Source organism: Mandrillus leucophaeus, unplaced genomic scaffold (genome assembly GCF_000951045.1).
Source record: "Mandrillus leucophaeus isolate KB7577 unplaced genomic scaffold, Mleu.le_1.0 Scaffold301, whole genome shotgun sequence".
In the NCBI taxonomy this organism is placed as follows: domain Eukaryota; kingdom Metazoa; phylum Chordata; class Mammalia; order Primates; family Cercopithecidae; genus Mandrillus; species Mandrillus leucophaeus.
This window is the reverse complement of record NW_012103155.1, coordinates 464,927-482,940: the sequence shown is the minus strand read 5'-3', so window position 1 is coordinate 482,940 and position 18,014 is coordinate 464,927. Positions and strand designations below refer to the sequence as shown.

Below are 18,014 nucleotides of genomic sequence, written 5' to 3'. Positions count from 1 at the left end.
TGCCCGTCTCAGCCTCCCAAAGTGCTGAGATTACAGGCATGAGCCACTCTGCCCGGACTAGAAAATTTTAAATTGCTTGTGTGACTTGCATTCTATTTCTGTTGACCAGCGCTGGTATAGAGTAGCCTTCTATGTGTTCTCGGTCAGATTCCCAGGGAGAGTTTCTGGCTCAGCCCTGAGTCAGCAGAGCCCTCCTCTGTGATGAGTACCCACCCTGGTACAATCAGCTTTGTGGGGAGAGTGGCATAAGATGGGCTGCTGGCTCAGCAGAGGCTGTGGGTGTGGTGGGCAGGATAAGGCCATGTCTAAGATAAGGTGTCCTCCTGTTTTCAACAAGAAATATTACATGAGCAAATGGCAGGATTATTTATTGAGCCACATAGGTGCACTCTCTCTACCTTTGCACTCCCCTCCTCATTCTAATTGGTAGTTGGGCCTTTTGAGAATCCCTGTATCCGGGGAGTTTGTGGTTCAGGGCCAAAGCAGAGGTGTTGGAGATTACCCCTCTATCTGTGGTAGGTGGATTATGCCAAGTGGCCCAAGGTAAAGGGGTGAGGTTTAATAAAAAGGAGAAGAGGGACACTTTTGTCTCTAAGACTGAGACAGGAGCAGAGGGGAGTGGAGAAGAGGTTAGCCACTCTCCTGCTAGGGGCAGAGATCTGTGTCAGGACCCAGTGGAGGGAGTGGGAAGAACCTCAGCAGGGGAAGGCCACAGGGTGCACCTGGCAGGCTGAGCTGTCAGCACCCAGGCCACAGCCTTGCTGAAGACCTGAGCCCGTTTTTTGCATAGAAGCCTTCCAACTAACAGTCTTCAAGTGACCACATGAGCTCTGAAAACTATCATAACAGCAGCCATGGAAGGAACGTACCCTAATTTTCTAGACCTCCCAGAATTTCTCATGACTCAGTGGGAGATTGAGATTTCCTCCATCCTAGTGGGATAGAGGCTTAGAGAAACCAGACTGAATTTGTTTTATTTTGTTCTGGGTGTGGGGAATACTGGAGTCCTAGGCCAAGGAAGCCCACCTTCCCTTGGTGTTTATAGGATAGATAGTCTCATCTACACTTGCAACGAAAGGCTTAGCAACCTGGTCCCTAAGCCAGTGCCTTGCCTATTCAGTCACTCATATCTTTAGGCTTTTCTGAGTGGAGACAAGGCCTAACAGTCAGGACATTGCTCTCTCTGCAGCCCCCTACTCCACATCACCCAGGACTATCAATCCTAGGATTCTCTCAGACACCTTGCATTCAAACAGCCACCTAATCCTACCTCCACCTGATCTCCTGAGTCCATTCCTCTTTCTTTATCTTCACTGTTGATGTTGCAAGCTTCTAGGTGATGCTGGTGTTGCACTCTGGGGACCACACTTTGAGGACCACTGATCTATAGGCTCTGTGGTATTATCAGGTGTCTCAGCAGATTCTTAGATGCATGCAAATGTGAACTCCAGCTTTTAGGCAGTTGATACAGGAGGTGCCTATGCCATGTGTTATTTTTTTGTACCAAACGTTGCTCTTGGGCTAACACATCAATTCTACTTCACCAAGAGTAACTTCAGTCCACGCTGACTCAAGAAACCAAGAATGCCGAGACGCATTTCATTCAAACATTCTCCCCTTGGCAGGGAGATCAAGATGGAGGCATCTGGCTTCTGCCAGGGATGTCAGTGTTAGTCCTATGCAAAACCAGTTCCGGTTCTTTCTTGTTCTTCACACAGGTTTGAACAATGATGCGACTGTAAACCGTGTGTGTGTGTGTGCGTGTGCGCTAATACGATTTAGGCTGGATTTGGACACTGAGGGACAGTTCCTGGAGATGCTGAGGATTAGTGGTAACAGCTGTTACTCTCCCCATTAGAGGAAAAACTGAAAGGAGAAGAAAATACTTTTGTGTAAGGGATGTGTTTGCAACTCTGAGGGAGGCAGCCGTTCTATCAAGCCTAAAGAAAAGTGTGTTCCTAGGTAAGTGGATGTTTTCTTTTTATTTATTTATTTTTGTAGAGACGGGGTCTCCCTATGATGCACAGGCTGGTTTTGAACTTCTGGCTTCAAGTGATCTTCCTGCCTCACCCTCCCAAAATGCTGGGATTACAGGTGTGAGCCACTGTGCTCAGCTCCAAGTGGATGTTCTTCAGCGTTCAGGTAGACAAGATGCTGGTGGGAAAGAGGACACGGTGAAACCTAAGGCAGGAGGGTGGGAGGTGGGGCTGTGGCTGCAGTCTGCGAGACGAGGCACTCACTCCCCTTCCCTTGTAGGCACCTGTGTCTGATCTGCCTTTGGAAAGTAGACCACTTGCCATCAGCAAGGGCTTGAGGAGCATTTTCATTTCATTTCTTTCTCTTCTTTTCAGAGGCAGGGTCTTGCTCTGTGCCCAGGCCGAAGTGTAGTGATGTGATTATAGCTCACTGCAGCCTCAACCTCCTGGATTCAAGTGATCCTCCTGCCTCAGCCTCCCGAGCAGCTGGAACCAGAGGTGCGCACCACCATGCCCAGCATTCGAGGGGCATTTTCTATGTGACCCTTGTGAAAGAAAATGAGAAGGGCCCTGAGCCCCCTTGACTGAGAAAATGCTTTTACAGTTCATCTTCATTATCTCCTAATGTGTCTGAGAAGCCCTAGCAATGGTTCCCTGTAGTATGGAGATGTGTGACTTTGGTGCTTCATAGAAAACAAACTTAGAAAAGAAAGGCATTGTCTGAAGGACTCTTAAATCTAAGAAATTTGAGGTATAGATCATATTCCTGTCTTCTTTTAGCTTGTGAATGTAAAAGGTGGTTGTGTGTGAAGAGACAATAGGAGTGGAGGATACTTGATTATTTGGTTTATGGATTATTTCCTTAGTCTATGGTTTTGATAGCTAGTTTCACTACATTTTCAGGATTTAATTTTTACCTTTTAAAACCAGCTGACTACAGGGGAGGGCATTTTTTTTTTTTTTTTGCCTTGCATTGCTCCTTAGGTCAAAATATTAGCCAAACTTCTAAAATGCCTGTGTACAGAACTATAAAAAAAAAAAAAAAAAAACAGAAACAACTGGTTTTGTTGTTGTTGTTGTTGTTTTTGGAAATGGAGTCTTGCTCTGTTGCCCAGACTGGAGTGCAATGGCACGATCTCAGCTCACTGCAACCTCCGTCTCCCAGGTTCAAGCAATTCTCCTGCCTCAGCCTCCCGAGTAGCTGTGGCTATAGGCACATGCCACCACGCCCAGCTAGTTTTTTGTATTTTAGTAGAGACAGGGTTTCACCTTATTGCCCAGGCTGGTCTTGAACTCCTGTGCTCAGGCAGTCCACCCGCCTCGGCCTCCCAAAGTGCTAGGATTACAAGCGTGAACCACCACACCCGGCCTAAAACAGCACTGTTAAAAAATGCCTGTGATAATCCTAAATATTTATGTAGGCATTCATCTGCCTTGTTTGCTATCTCTCATTTTATTTTTGTCAACTTCTTTTACATTGCCAAATTTTAATTCTTCCTCTTGATGGGAATTAGAGGTAGTAAACAAAAGTAAAATTTACTCTATAAATGCTATTTTATTGAATCATTGTGTTCTATTCCTCAGCCAACATTTTTATCAGTATGTTTAAGAAGGTATAGAATAAATTGAGTATTTCTTTCTCTGCTCATCTTCTTTCTCTGCTCATCTTCTAGGATATAGCTAAAAACAGCCAAAGAAAGGACAAAGAGATATCAAAGCATTGCCAACTTAACAGTCACCTCTAAATGATTGATAGTTGGTAGATGTTTTGTAGCACTTAGCTTGGTAATTTTCAGTTGTAACAGAGATAAGACGCTCAGCCAAGCCACCCCATGCCGTGCCTCCTGACCATAGTGGTATATTGGGTGTCTACTTCAGCAATAATGTATCAGAGCTTACGCTGCCCTTGGGTACCAGTCAGCTTGTAAGGAGCTCACGCTAGGATGCAAACATTTTCTGGTTTTATTTCTTTGATTCCATAATTAAAGCCTCTCTTTTGCACAACAATAACATAAAAGCAGTCTGGTCTTACGAGAAAATTATAAGAATAGAAGTTTTTAAAAAGGTGTTTGGAAATGAAACACTTCCTTTAGCCTGGCATTTCTTTTTGATCTTGGCCTTGAGCATTAGCAATCCTGGGAGGCTGCACTAAAAGCATCTCGGGTACAGAGGCAGTGTGGGGTTCAGGTTAGTCACATCCCAAGACGACTTTATGTCATTTTCCTCAGTAGCATCTGGACTGAAGCTGCTGTTTGTCATGATACAGGAGAGGGCAGGATGAGGATGCGGGCTGCCCTCGTGGGCTGGGCTTGCACCACCCTCTGCCTGGTTTCCTGCTCATCTGCCTTTTCCCATGGTGCCAGCACGGTGGCCTGTGAGGACATGCAGCCCAAGCACATTCAAGCCCAGCCTCAGCACCAGGACACCCACCACATCACCATCCACACCCGCAGGTCTTCCTATGCACCAGGTGACAAGATTCCAGGTATGTACCGGAGAGGCTTTGAGAGACTCCGAGGAGCCCCAGAGCCCCCATGGATCTTCCGGTTTGTGTTTGTCCCGGTGAGAAGCTTCCTGGACTAAATTTGACTTAATCCATTTTTTTTTTTTTTTTTGTAGAGATGGAGTCTCATTATGTTGCCCAGGCTGGTCTGGAACTCCTGGGCTCAAGTGGTCCTCCCACCTCAGGCTCCCAAGAAGATGGGACTACAGGCACATGCCACTGTGCCATGCTAATTTTTTGTATTTTTTTTTTTTTTAGAGACAGAGTCTTGGTATGTTGCCCAGTCTGGTCTCGAACTCCTGGGCTCAAGTGAACCTCCTGATTCAGCCTCCCAAAGTGCTGGGATTGTAGCCTGGCTTAATCTTAAGAAGCAATTATCAGCTTAAAAATAAGCATAAAATATTTGTGTCATAAAAGCCACATAACTAAACTCTGCATTGATTATGATCTGTATAAGAAGGCACAAATATCATTATTATAGAAAATTATTTTGTCCTTATAATAAGATATAAATGTATCTTATTACGGACACAAATATAGTTACTCTGAACAACCTTCATGTATCACCTATGGGTGTGAAATATACTTTTTTCTCATAATTTAAAACTAAAATTCATCCATCAACAGACACTTTGGTGAGAAGATGGATATTTTCATTAGCTTGACTCTAGTAACCATTTCACTATGTGTAAGTATATCAAAACATCATGTTGTACACTTTAAATATATACAATTTGATATTTTTTTAAATTAAAATATTAGGGGATGAAAAAATCATTTCCTGCTCTTTTAGTTTAGGTGCCTATAAAAGCAGGGAAAGCACATAAGCGCAGGTGGTTTATGTGAGAGATCATCCCAGGAAACACAGGTGAGGAAGAGGGAAAGGGAGCTGGGCAAGAGGAGACGATAATCAAGGGCGTGCAACTGAGCAGGTCGCTGCTGTGGGCACCCGAGGTGCATTCCGGTGGGGACCCTCTGAGAAGCCATGTGAAACGCCTCTGAATCATCTCTCAGGAGGATGCAGGGGCAGGGCACTTATCAGTTTTGGGTTGTCCTCCCAGGGGTGTTTCTACTTCCATGCCCACCTCCCCCTCCCCAAACTCACACACACTCTCCAGAGTCCATAGCTTACCTTGGACCAAGCTTGGAAGTGGCAGTGAGGGACAACAGAGGAGGAAACTACAGATGCTTCAGATGCCACTAAGTGTAGGCAGAAAACTGCACACCCAAGGCGAGCTCCATCAGCAACTTTTCCCCTAAACCCCTCTTGATTTTTACTGATTCTTTTGACGGGAACTAAAGGTGACAAACAAAAATGAAATTTACTCTATAAATATTGTTTTACCCATTCGTTTCATTCTGTTGAGAAGTGTGAAAAAACATGGGTGAATAGTACATGAGTTGAACATCAATATACTCCCCAATATACTGAATTAAGGCTATTGTAACAGAGCTTCCCAAACTTTGTCGCATCATGACACAGAAAGCGAGTGTGTATGTAGCACCCCGGGGCAAATGCAAGAGGTTCCCCAAGGAAGGCCACTTCTTTGGGGTCTCCAACCACCCTAGTATGCATCCAGCCCCTCCCAGCATGAAGGGATTAGTATGTCAGTATCCTAGTGTTCTGTGGCTAGGGGAATAACAATGGTAAGAATCAAAACACTATGTCAGCTAGGCTTGGTGGCTCATGCCTGTAATCCCAGCACTTTGGGAGGCCAAGGTGGGTGGATCACTTGAGCTCAGGAGTTTGAGACCAGCCTGGGCAACATGGCAAAACCCCATCTCTACAAAAAAAAAAAAATACAGAAATTAGCCGGGCATGGTGGCTTGCACCCTGTGGTCCCAGCTATGCTAGAGGCTGAGGTGGGAGGATTGCTTGAGCCTAGGAGGCAGAAGTTGCAGTGAACTGAGATAGCACAACTGCACTCCAGCCTGGGTGACAGTGACAAAGTGAGACTCTGTCTCAAAAACAAACAAACAAACAAAACCCAAAACCAAAAAATGCTATGTCAGGGAGAAAAATCTGTGGAAATAACTACAAATATTGTGATCCCTAAATTCTGAAGGTATCCTGAGGGAAACATAATTGGATTGTAACTGGAACCAAGACAGCATATGTAATAAATAACTTAAGGGAGCGCCTCATGGATTCAGTGAGAGTCAGGTATTACTCACTTACGTTGTAAGTATACTGTTTTCTTACCGAGATCTGTGAGTCCTTGAAGGTAAGGGCCATGATATCCTGCTCATAGATATATACTCAACACCTAGCATAGTGCCTGGTATTCAATAGTTCTAAATATTTGTTCAAATGTTTATTAATAAAAGTTCAAATGTGTGGAAAATGAAACAATCCTAGACACCAAGCTGCATTTAGCAAATTTATAAAGGTCTGACCCTGGTTTTAGCCACTCATTCCCTTGAACATGAGTGGCTAATTTTTTAAAAAAATTTTTAAATAGCTTAAAGATATTACATGCTTTTAAAATGTTAAAATAGTATCAAAAAGTAGAAAATTAAAAGTACTTTTCCTTCTCTTGCTCTGAACACTCAATTTGATTCTCCAGAGGTAACTCTTGTTAAGTTTCTTGCACGTCTTTTCAGAAGTTTTCCATGCATACAAGCATATGTGAGTGAGATCTCAAATTAATATAATCTTAAGCAGACACAAATTAAATGTCTGTGTAATGTTTATATTTTTTTTACCTAACAATCAGATTGATATCTTTTATTGGATACAGAGCTTGGTTTTTTTTTTTTTTTTGAGACAGAGTCTCACTCTGTCCCCTAGGCTGGAGTGCAGTGGCGCGATCTCAGCTCACTGCAAGCTCCGCCTCCCAGGTTCACACCATTCTCCTGCCTCAGCCTCCCCAGTAGCTGGCACTACAGGTGCCTGCCACCACATCTGGCTAATGTTTTTTTTTTGTATTTTTAGTAGAGATGGGATTTCAACGTGTTAGCCAGGGTGGTCTTGATCTCCTGACCTCATGATCCGCCCGCCTCGGCCTCCCAAAGTGCTGGGATTACAGGCATGAGCTACCGTGCCCAGCCACAGAGCTTGCTTTTAATGATTTCATGACAGTCCATTGTCTAGAGGTCACATGATTGATTTAACCAGTTTCTTATTTACGGGAATTTACTTTTAAAATTTTTTTTCATAAACAGTTTTGATGGACATCTTTATTCATATGTCTCTGCTCATCATATGCATCGGGATTGTTTTAGCTGCAAGTATCAGAAAAATGATTAACGGAAACTTGACGAGTAAAAACATTTAATTTTCTCTCTTAAGTCTGGAGGCACAGTTTCTGTATTGTGTGAAGCCATTCAATACATCATCGAGATCCTAAGATTTTTCCATTTTCCTGCCGTCATTAGTGAGTTGGGTTTTCATTCCTTTGACGTCGCACAGTCTCAGGATGAGCGCCGTGGTTTTAGGCCTTGCACTGGGATGACAGCTGGAATAAAGGCCTTACGTGAAAAGACTGATCCTTAGACATTAGCTGTTCTCTCAGCAAATTTGGCCTCATTGGCCAGAATTCTGTCTGGTGAAGGGGAACAGAATCACCAACACTGGTTTCAGTCTAATCACGGTTCATCCCCTGGAGAAAAGGAGAAGCCTAACTTCCCTGAAGACAGGTGGTCTCCACTTGCCACATGAATGTAGCATCTGGGTTCTGTTAGCAGAACCATCTGTTCTGCTAGCAGGGAATAAGCAGACAATCGCTGTTGAGTATTGGACATCAGTGTTTGCCATATTTATTTGTTCAAGTTTGTCAGTGGGGAAAATTCTTAGCTGCAAAATTTCTAGATCAAAGAGTAATGATTTTTGGAGGGCATTTCTTTTATTGTGTTTATATACATATAAACTTTACCATTATAGCTGTATACAGCTCAGTGGCATCAAGTGCATTCACAATGTTGTACAGCCATCATCACTATCCATTTCCAGAACTTTTCCATCATCCCAGATGGACACTCTGTACTGGCCATCCTTCCCTGTGCCTAGCCCCAGCCAACTTTAAATCTTCTTTCTGTCTCTGTCAAGCCGACTGCTCTGGGTACCTCACAGAAGTAGAATCATGCAATATTTGTTATCTTCGGTCTGGCTTATTTTACTATGTTTTCAGGGCTAACTGATAAGGTAGCATGTATCAGAGGGGTACTTGCATTTTAAATGTGGAAGATGTTGTCAGGTTACACCACAAAAAGTTGGATGGTTTATAGTCCCAGCACTAGTGAATGAATGTCCTAGTTTTTCCATAGTCTTATCAAGACTGTTTACAACCACACATTTTAACATTTGCTAATATGAAAGGTGTAAAATAGTATCTCATTTATAATTGCTTTGAAGACATTACTGAGCAGCCAGGTGTGGTGGCTCACACCTGTAATCCCAGCACTTTGGGAGGCTGGGGAGGGCAGATCACGAAGTCAAGAGGTCGAGACCATCCTGGCCAACATGATGAAACCCTCGTCTCTACTAAAAATACAAAAATTATCTGGGCGTGGTGGTGCATGCCTGTACTCCCAGCTACTTGAGAGGCTGAGGCAGGAGAATCACTTGAACCTGGGAGACAGAGGTTGTAGTGACCTGGGATCGCGCCATTGCACTGCAGCCTGGCGATAGAGCGAGACTCTGTCTCAAAAAAAAAAAAGAATTATTACTAAGCTTGTTTTATTTTCTGTTTGTATCCTTTCATTATTTTGAGGGAGTCATCTTTTTATGGATTCACCATGACTCTGATTATTTGTCTGCTTTATGTCTTACAAATACTTTTCTTTGGAAAATAATTTTTTTAATCATCTGTCCTAAGTTCACCTAAACTCATATTTTAAAAAAATATAGCACACTTTACTCATCTTTTCCTTTATGGCAGCTGGGTCTTGCTTAGAGAGGTATTTCTAAATCCAGTATTTATAAAAAGAAAAAAATGTTTCTAGTTATATTTTATTTCATTTTCGCATACCTTTGATCCAAATGGAATTTATTTTGGTGTGAAATAGGACTTCAACTTCTCCCCCCTACCCCAGTGAATTGTTCACTTTTTAGGGGTTGATCTTAAGCTTTTAGTTTTGAAAAAACCTGCATAAAACCACCAAATGGAACTAAGTCACACATGTTCATGTTGAATGGGTGTTTTTGTTGCAGTGACGGTGAGAAGCAGTCGTGATTTCATGGGATTTCTCCTTCAGGCTCGAAGAGTGTCTGATCATCAAATCGCTGGGACTTTTGTTTTCATTCCTCCTCATTCCAAACTGATGACTTGTTTTCAAGAGGCTGATGCAGTCACCCATTCTGACAAGTCCCTGAAGAGAAACCTGTCGTTCCTGTGGAAGGCCCCTGCCCAGCCTGTGGGGGATATTAAGTTCCTGTAAGAGAGTGAAGTGCTGTTTCTTAGAAACTGAGCCTTTACCTTTGAAGAGAGGGGAGCTTCTCTTTGCCCTGCCTTCATATTCCCTTTCCCCCTGCTTATGTGGCCACCTTATAGCAAGGACAGGGTCATGGATGCTGCCTCAACTGGAGAGCCTATGCAGAGGGGAACTAAAAAAAATGTTGCCCCCAAACTCACCCCTTCAGCACTATCCATATTATCTCCCTGCCTCCCCAAGCACAGGCAAATCTTGGCCAACCTCTCCAGGAATTTCTGACCAGAGGACAGAAGGGCTGGCGGTGGGAAGGCAGGAGAGAGCCAAGAAAGAGACAGGCAGATGGACAAATGGACACGTCCCTGGGCCCAGGAAAAGCCTCTTGAGGCTCTATGCCTTGGCTTGTTGTCTATAAATGGGCATAACCACAGCACCTGCCTCAGAGGGTTGTGTATGGATGAGAGAGCCTATGTTTGCTCAGAACAGTTCCTGGCAACAGTAAGCACTTCAAAAGCATCATTACTACTCAGAATGAGGTGCTTGTTTTGTCATTCTTTTCAGACACTTGCATTTACCAAGAAAGATAATTTTTTTCTTTCAGGAAACGGTGTGTGTTTCTGTTTCTTTTCCCCACACCCTCCTAAATATGAAGGAGAGTGCGTCTGCAGGCAGAGGTCATCCAGGGCACGTGCTTACCTCCAGGACTCCCCTCTGCTCTGGGGAGCAGTGGGAGAGGAGGTTGGTGGCCCCAGCCTGTGGTGTCCCTTCTCCCCCACTTCCTGGTGGCACAGGGCAGCAGACAGGACAGTAAGAAGGGAAACACATGCCTTAGGATTTTTCCTCTTTGGAAGGCCCAGGGCCCGCTTACCCGTGGGTGTGCCCAGCTTCTGCCCTTGGCTTTGGTTCTTATGCAGTACAGAGGGTGTCTGACACTTGAAGTCCTTAAATCTGTACAGTCACCTTTTTTTCTCAAAGCACCTCCATTCCTATTTTTGAATTTACCATCATAGATGCTGCATGCCGCATAGCAAGTAGTGTAGAAGCTATGATCTCCATTTGACAGAACAAAACGAGCTAAGTCACTTGATGAGATGCCTGTCCTAAGTCGCCCTGTGATCTCCCACCTCTGGGAACCCTCGTGCACGATAACGTCCGCCAAGTCTGGAAACCGCATGTTGGGGGCCTGAACTATGACTCTCACTGAGTCTCGAGCCTCTAGGTGACCTCGGCCAAATTAATCGCCTTGTTATGACTGCCTCCTGAATACTTAAAGTGGGAAAAATGATGCTTGCCAATAATCCTTCCTTTACTGAAATATTTGGAAGAACAAATGGCATAATGTTTGTGAAACTGATTTTTTACTGAAGAATTATTTTTCAAAAAATTATTTAGAATATTAAGGATTTGTCTCTAATTTCCAATAGAATCTACAATGACAATAGACATGTACAATTATACAACAGAATTATGAGATCTTCAAATCATGATGTAATAACAGTATATCAGGAATGGCTAATAATAACATTGACAATAAAACCTTTTGTTGGAGTCTAAACAGTTTAAGGAGAAACTTTTTAGTTAAAATGAGATTTTTAGTGACTATTTATTCAAGAAGACCATTGATTTTTTCATATCCTCTCTCATTCTAATTATTTGCAACTGTGGGGTTTTTGTTTTTAAAAAGAATGAAGTCACTTTTCATTCTTGAAGTAATAACATAATCTCTCTCTCATTCTTCTATTTATTTAGTTTTGTTCCTGTTTATCTGTTAGTGTGTTCTCTCTTTTCTATGAGGCTGGCCTGAGTTATTATTTAAAGGAAACTAAATCCGTGAACCACTCTGCTCTTGCTCTTTCCACAGTTTATCAGTAGTCCAGTCATATTTCGTTTACTGGGCAAGGATCGAATCATCTGTTGTGTCCCAACAGACACATAGCAGCGCCCATTCTGATGACCGCATGGAGCCCAGATTACTGATGCCAACCCTTCACCAGAGGCTGGGTGATGTTGAAGGAGCTGCCCCAGGTACAGCTTGTCATTGTATTTGCCAGGCTGGTTGTCATCATTATTTTTACAGTTATCTATTTTCACTTAAAAGTCACTACTGCCAGTTTCCTGTCCCTGCAAAACAAGTAATAAACACCTGCCGTGGCCAACTGCAGCAGTTCCTGGGGATGTGATAACGCAGCAGTGAGAGGGAGGGAACGCTTGCAGTTGCTTTGTTTGTTGCAGCAAACACACTTTGTCTGGCTCAACCTAACACATTAAGTCAGGCCCCGGGGTGGACAGTGAGAGCTGTGCTGCAATACCAAAAAACAGCATACACCTCTTCCCCCACATTTACTAGTCCTCACAATATTTCCACTGTTTTCCTTAGTGCCCTGAAGCTACACAGGGAGCACAAAAAAGAAATGAGCTTTTCTTCGTCTTTTCTCATAAAAACGCATCCAGTTTTCATTGTTAACTTTTCACGGTAGGTAGATGGCTCTTTGCAACCTGGGTTGGAGAACAGAATCAGGAATCACTGTTTCAATGGGAAGGGATTTTTCCTTGCTCACTACATGGCTTTATATTCCATTAGTCCATGAACTCCTGAAAAAAGAAAAGAAAAGAAACAAAACAAAGGAAAACCTCTAGCCAGCTAGAGGCTGTTTGACCTACCTGAAAATCCCTGGTGGCATGGAACTCCTTTTTATTGCTTGTTTCTAGTTAAGTTCTATGAACGCAAGCACTCGTAAAAGCATCCAGGCACATGCACACAAGACTCTACCCTTAATCCATTCGTTCTCCTCTTCCTTTATTCTTTCCTTTATTCTTTGCTAATATGTTAAGGCCAGAATCCAGTCAGAATCCCTGCCTCTTCTCAGTCGAGCAGACCCAGGTACAGAAACAGTGGGGACCACCCTCCATTCTCTGTCTTTGCCCCAAAACCTTTGTCTTCTCCCATTACCCAGCACAACTCCTCCAACCCTCCCACCAAGACACTCCTAAAAGCAGAGTAAAGATCTCAGAGCCTGAGAGTGTGGCCTGGAGGAGACCCTGCACCCCTGACATATGTTTGAAATCTCATGTTTTATTTTATGAATGATGCAAATGTCATGTTTTAATCCCAAGTATAACCACGTTTGTTTGGACATGAATATGAATAAAACTGAAGTTTCAGGAAGAAGTGTCATGTGGAGCCTTGGGCCTTTCTATGCCTGACTCTGCTGGAAACCTTGTCCGCTAGGGGCCACAGCTTCCAGCCCAAGCAGTTTACAGGGTAACCTCCTCATTACATTGCCCACATTCCTCTCCTTCTGGCCCTGGCCTGTCTTCCCCATTCATTCCAGTACCCAAACCCTAGTGATTCCCAAAGGAAAAAGAAACGTGTATGTATGCATGTGCGTGCATGTGTGTATGTATGTGCATGTGTGTGTGTGTGTATGTATCCTGGGAAGTTTATCTTTGTACAGTTAAGAAACCTATTCACCTTATTTCATCTAATAAAGTGAAATAGATTTCTTAACTGTACAAAGGATTCAGTAGGCAAGTATAAATTATAAATTTTCAAAATTGGGGAAGTAGTATATTGTATATCTGAAACTTATCTCCCAATAGACCAAGACACTTTGGGTCCTCCTCCACCCCATTAGGTATGGTCTACTTTTATATTTCAGTCCCTTGCCTTCTGACACTTCCTCAAACTGGACTGTTCCACATGACAGTTCTCTGCATCTTTCAAAGTACAGTTCAAATATCTCCTTTGTGAAACTTTTCCTGATATTTCCTGGTAGGCAAGTGCCTTAGTCTATTCCAGCTGCTATAACAAAACATCCTAGACTGAATAATTTATAAACAATAGAAACATATTGCCTACATTCTGGAGGTTGGGAAGTCCAAGATGAAGGCACCAACAGATTAAGTGTCTGGTGAGGGAGGGATGATCTGTGCCTCAACAATGGCACGTTCTTGCTGTGTCTTCACATGGTGGAAGGGGTGAACAAGCTCCCTCAGTCCCCTTTTATAAGGCCACTAATCCCATTCATGAGGGCTCCACCCTCATGACTTAAGTACCTGCTAAAAACCCCACCTCTTTACACTATTGCATTGGGAGTTTGATTTCAACATGTGAATTTTGAGGGGGACACATTAAGACCATAGTGGCAAGTATAATTGCTTCCTTAGCTCTGGTATTAATTGATTAATTAATTCATTAATTAATTTTGAGACACAGTCTCTCTCTGTTACCCAGGCTGGAGTACAGTGGTGCAGTCTCAGCTCACTGCAACCTCCACCTCCAGGGTTCAAATGATTCTCCTGCCTCAGCCTCCCAACTAGCTTGGAATTACAGGCATGCGCCACTGCATCCTGCTAACTTTGGTATTTTTAGTAGAGAGACACAGTTTCCCCATGTTGACCAGGCTGGTCTTGAACTCCTGACCTTAGGTGATCTACTTGCCATGGTCTGCCAAAGTGCTGGGATTACAGGCGTGAGCGCCCGCCCTCTTGTATTACTTTAGGTAGTTTGACATGTAAGGGTGTCTCTTCCCAGTTTTGAGTTCAGGGACACCAGTTACAAGTCTGCATTATGTTTGCATCTCCAACAACTCTAACAATGCCCAGCACACAGTGGGTCTGCAGGAAATATCCAAATGCTCTTAGAGTTCAAGAAGGAATTTGAAACTATCAGTTTGCCATGTTTTGTATGTCTGGGCTAGGCTGCTTTGTTCTTCACTTCAACATTTGTGAGTGTTAAAAACATTGGAGCAAAGGGGTACCTCCTTCACCCCCATGAAAGAACCTGGAGCCCTTGCCAGAGAAACTTCTGCCAACACTGTTTTGGTCAATGCCATCGTGCCATCCTCATCTTCATTGTGGTAAACCCTCTGTGCATGTTGCCTGTGCCTGTGTGCCAGGCACCTGCTTCACGCTTCCCCATTAATGAGTTCGTGTCAATCCCTCAGCAATTCTATGCTGGCCTCATTTTGCAAATGAAGAAACTAATGCTCTGGGAGGACTTCCCCAAAGCCAGGAATTAGTGGAGGACTGAACCCAGATAAGAGTCTGACTCTACAACCTGCACTTGCTTGCTTGCTGCTCCATGTGAAGCTCTTTCTCATGCTCTGGGCTGTCAGGTTAGCCAGTCACAAATGGGAAATGAGATGGTGGAGGGCAGTGGAGGGCAGTGATCTCGTCTCTGCTCATAGCAGATGTTCAAGTTATTATCACCAGGGAAAGAAACTTTGAGTGTTAATAATAGGGCAAGAAAGATCTAGGGCTTTGAAAAGTCTGATTTGTGGGATTCCACTCTTTTTTCTAGCTAGAAGCAGTTTTTGGTAGAGGTGAAATAAATACGGTGGTCACAGTGCATTCTGCGTTCCCTGAATGGTGGCTGTTAAGAAGGTACAAGCCCAGACAGGCCAGGGACTCACTCTCTAAAAAGATATAAGCCCTTGCGTGGTCAGGGGCTTGTGTGATCAGGCAGGTCATCTGTATGCTGACACTTTTAAGTGCCTTACACTTAATGGTCTCTCCTTGAGGAACATTAGAGTCACTGCTGTTTACCCCGATCATAACTGTTTGTACCAATCGATACGGGGAAAATGCTCTCACTCTCTCTGCACTGTCTTTGGGCCTCTGCTTAGCTCCCAGGGCCCCCATCACTCTTCCACAGAAGCACACACATGCCTTTGCTGTTGCCCTTCCTGGAGCTGCAGAGGAGGACAACCTAGATCCTGTTCCTGCCAGTATTTGGGTGACAAAGTTTCCTGCGGATGCAGAGACTCTGTCCCAACCATCTTCACACACAGCCACTGAAGGCAGCATCGACCAGCAACTCAGCATGGACAGCAATCCGACTCTAGAGCCGTCCCTGGAGGTCCACAGGCTGGAGAGGCTCGTGGCCCTCAAGAGAGTCTCCTCAGAGAGCTTTGCTTCCAGACTTAGCATCCATCACAGGTAAGGGTGATGGGTGGGCCATTCAGGACAGGTGATGGGACTAGGCTGAACACTGGAGTGCATCATTTGGAGTCTGACAAAGAAGATCTCAGCCATATTTATTCTTAAGTGTGTGAAAAACCCAGGATGTAACAGGGCCACTGGTCTGAAGGACTGGGTATGATAATTACCCAGGAAAATTATTCTCTTGGATGGGGTGAGATCTCTGAGATGCTGTTATAAATAAAACAAAACTTTAAAAGTGACTTTTTATATTTTAAATATATTTATAATAACAATATAGAAATGTATATTTTATATAAAATAATAAGCGATAGCATTTGGTGAGTTCTTTGCTGCCATTCTCACTTATCTCTCCCCTTCCTCTTCTCTGTGGTTCCCAACTCCAAACTCAGAAGTTTTTCAAGTGGATCTGATGCCATCTGCATACACAACAATGGTAGGAAACACTGCTTTTTGGTCCAAAACTTAATGACCTGTTTTCAGCCCTTCCATTCTTCCCTTTAGATCTCAGGATGTTCCCAGCTTTGATTCACTGGAAACTTGCCTATCCTCAGTTGGGGGTGAACAGGTAAGAACCTAAACTGTGAAGAGGGCTTGTGACTGATGTTTTGATCCTAGACTGGCCAGTTGCAGGCTGGAAAATCAGAGCTACTAGACTGATTGATAGATAAAGTCGGAGAGAAGAAGGCAAAGTATAATATACACACAGTGTCTTTCTACTAATCAATACCTTTCCATTATATGCAGTGTCTCTGAAGTGATCGGCAATTGTAGAAATTGATGTTTTAGTGATTTGTCTTCTCACGTAGCCATAGTTAATAATTACTCTCTTCTCTCCTCCTCCATCCCTCCTTCATAACATTGACCTCAAAGCACCATGTATGGTCCCAGAAGTTAGATCAATGGGCAATATAAAATATAAATGCCCACTGATTTACTATTCCTTTGAAGTCTTGGAAGGAACACAAAATAAAACATGGTGTAATATTCTTACTTACATTTATCAGAACCTACAGTGAGGTTAAATGGTCCCTCTTGCATGGGTCCTATCATAAAAAGACACACTAGAAGCTTTCAGCCATAGAAGATGATGCAATCACCCATTGATATTTTGGTTTGGAAGCCTCTTAAAGGATCCTTAGCTTGTTCTTGTAACTGGCTTCCTTGTTCTCTGTGGGGTTTCCATTAGCCACCCCATCCCCATCAATAACAAGTGCATTTGTATCTAGTTGGGCATTTTACTTTGAGCTCCTTTAGTAGCAAGAAAGAGATTGGGTTTTCAGCTGCCACCTGGGAGTCTTTAAGGAACCCCAGTTAGTTACAAAGTTCAGTGGCAGCTTAGGAGGAAGACCAGTACCTTTGACTCTTTTTTTCCTTTGTTTTTCTAGGACAAGATGAAGGCCTCTAACAGGACCGTGACACAGCCTCCTCTGTACACCGTCCAGCTTACCCATCCCCGGCGCCTCTGGTCCTCTGAAACTTTCACAGGGAATGGGGCAGGGGCAAGCAACCCAACCGCTGTCCTCCAGACCTCTGGTACTTCTGGGCTACCTGCTACTGGTGACCAGTCAGAGGCATCCAGGGCCTCTGCCAGCTTCTTACTTCAGTCAAAGCACGAGGAGCTCAGAGCAGGGAAGGGAGATGGAGAGGGTGGAGTGGGATACCCTCAGCAGACCAACTCACGGCCTGACGCTGGGCTAGAGGGGGCCCAGGCCCCTCTGGGGATCCAGCTCAGAACTCCCCAGCTGGGAGTTCTGCTTTGCCTGTCAGCCATCCTGGGCATGGCCCTGGTTGCTGGCCTTCGCTACCTGCACACCCAGTATTGCCACCAGCAGACAGAAGTGTCCTTCGGCGAGCCCGCTTCAGATGCTGTTGCCGGGAGCGACAGTGGTGAGACTGTGCACATCAGGAAGATTGGGGAGAACAGTTTTGTTTTGGTTCAAGCAGAGTACAACTGGATCACTCCTTCTGTGGGTAGCAAGAAAACAGTCCTCTGAGAAGACCATCACCCCAGACCTCTCAGTGGCCCTCCTTGGGCCCTGGAGAGTGTCCCAGACAGAGCAGACCTAATGAGAATACCTGATGAAGACAGGGACTCATTGTGCCTCTGTCAATGTGCAGTTCATGGAGGAAGCCGGGAGAGGACAGTTTCATCAACAGAGGGAGTTATTTCTGAGCTTTGTTGTCTTAACATCTGTAATTGAGCTTCCTTTTTTCTTTTT

General features: G+C 44.0%; 1 protein-coding gene across 1 annotated transcript; it reads left to right on the top strand.

The window, feature by feature from the left end:
* Positions 1 to 4,253: 4,253 nt before the first annotated feature.
* LOC105544603 lies at positions 4,254 to 17,789 on the top strand. The gene is made up of 6 exons (XM_011987162.1): positions 4,254 to 4,538; positions 9,676 to 9,854; positions 11,711 to 11,874; positions 15,477 to 15,789; positions 16,297 to 16,360; positions 17,181 to 17,789. The coding sequence occupies exons 1-6, from the start codon at positions 4,254 to 4,256 to the stop codon at positions 17,787 to 17,789; spliced, it is 1,614 nt and encodes a 537-aa protein (XP_011842552.1).
* Positions 17,790 to 18,014: the final 225 nt, after the last annotated feature.

Coding starts and splice junctions, on each gene's coding strand:
- LOC105544603 (XM_011987162.1), top strand. CDS start 4,254: ATGAGGATGCGGGCTGCCCTCGTGGGCTGGGCTTGCACCACCCTCTGC. Junction 4,539..9,675: donor TCCGGTTTGTGTTTGTCCCG/GTGAGAAGCTTC, acceptor TTTCTCCTTCAG/GCTCGAAGAGTGTCTGATCA. Junction 15,790..16,296: donor AGACTTAGCATCCATCACAG/GTAAGGGTGATG, acceptor TCTTCCCTTTAG/ATCTCAGGATGTTCCCAGCT.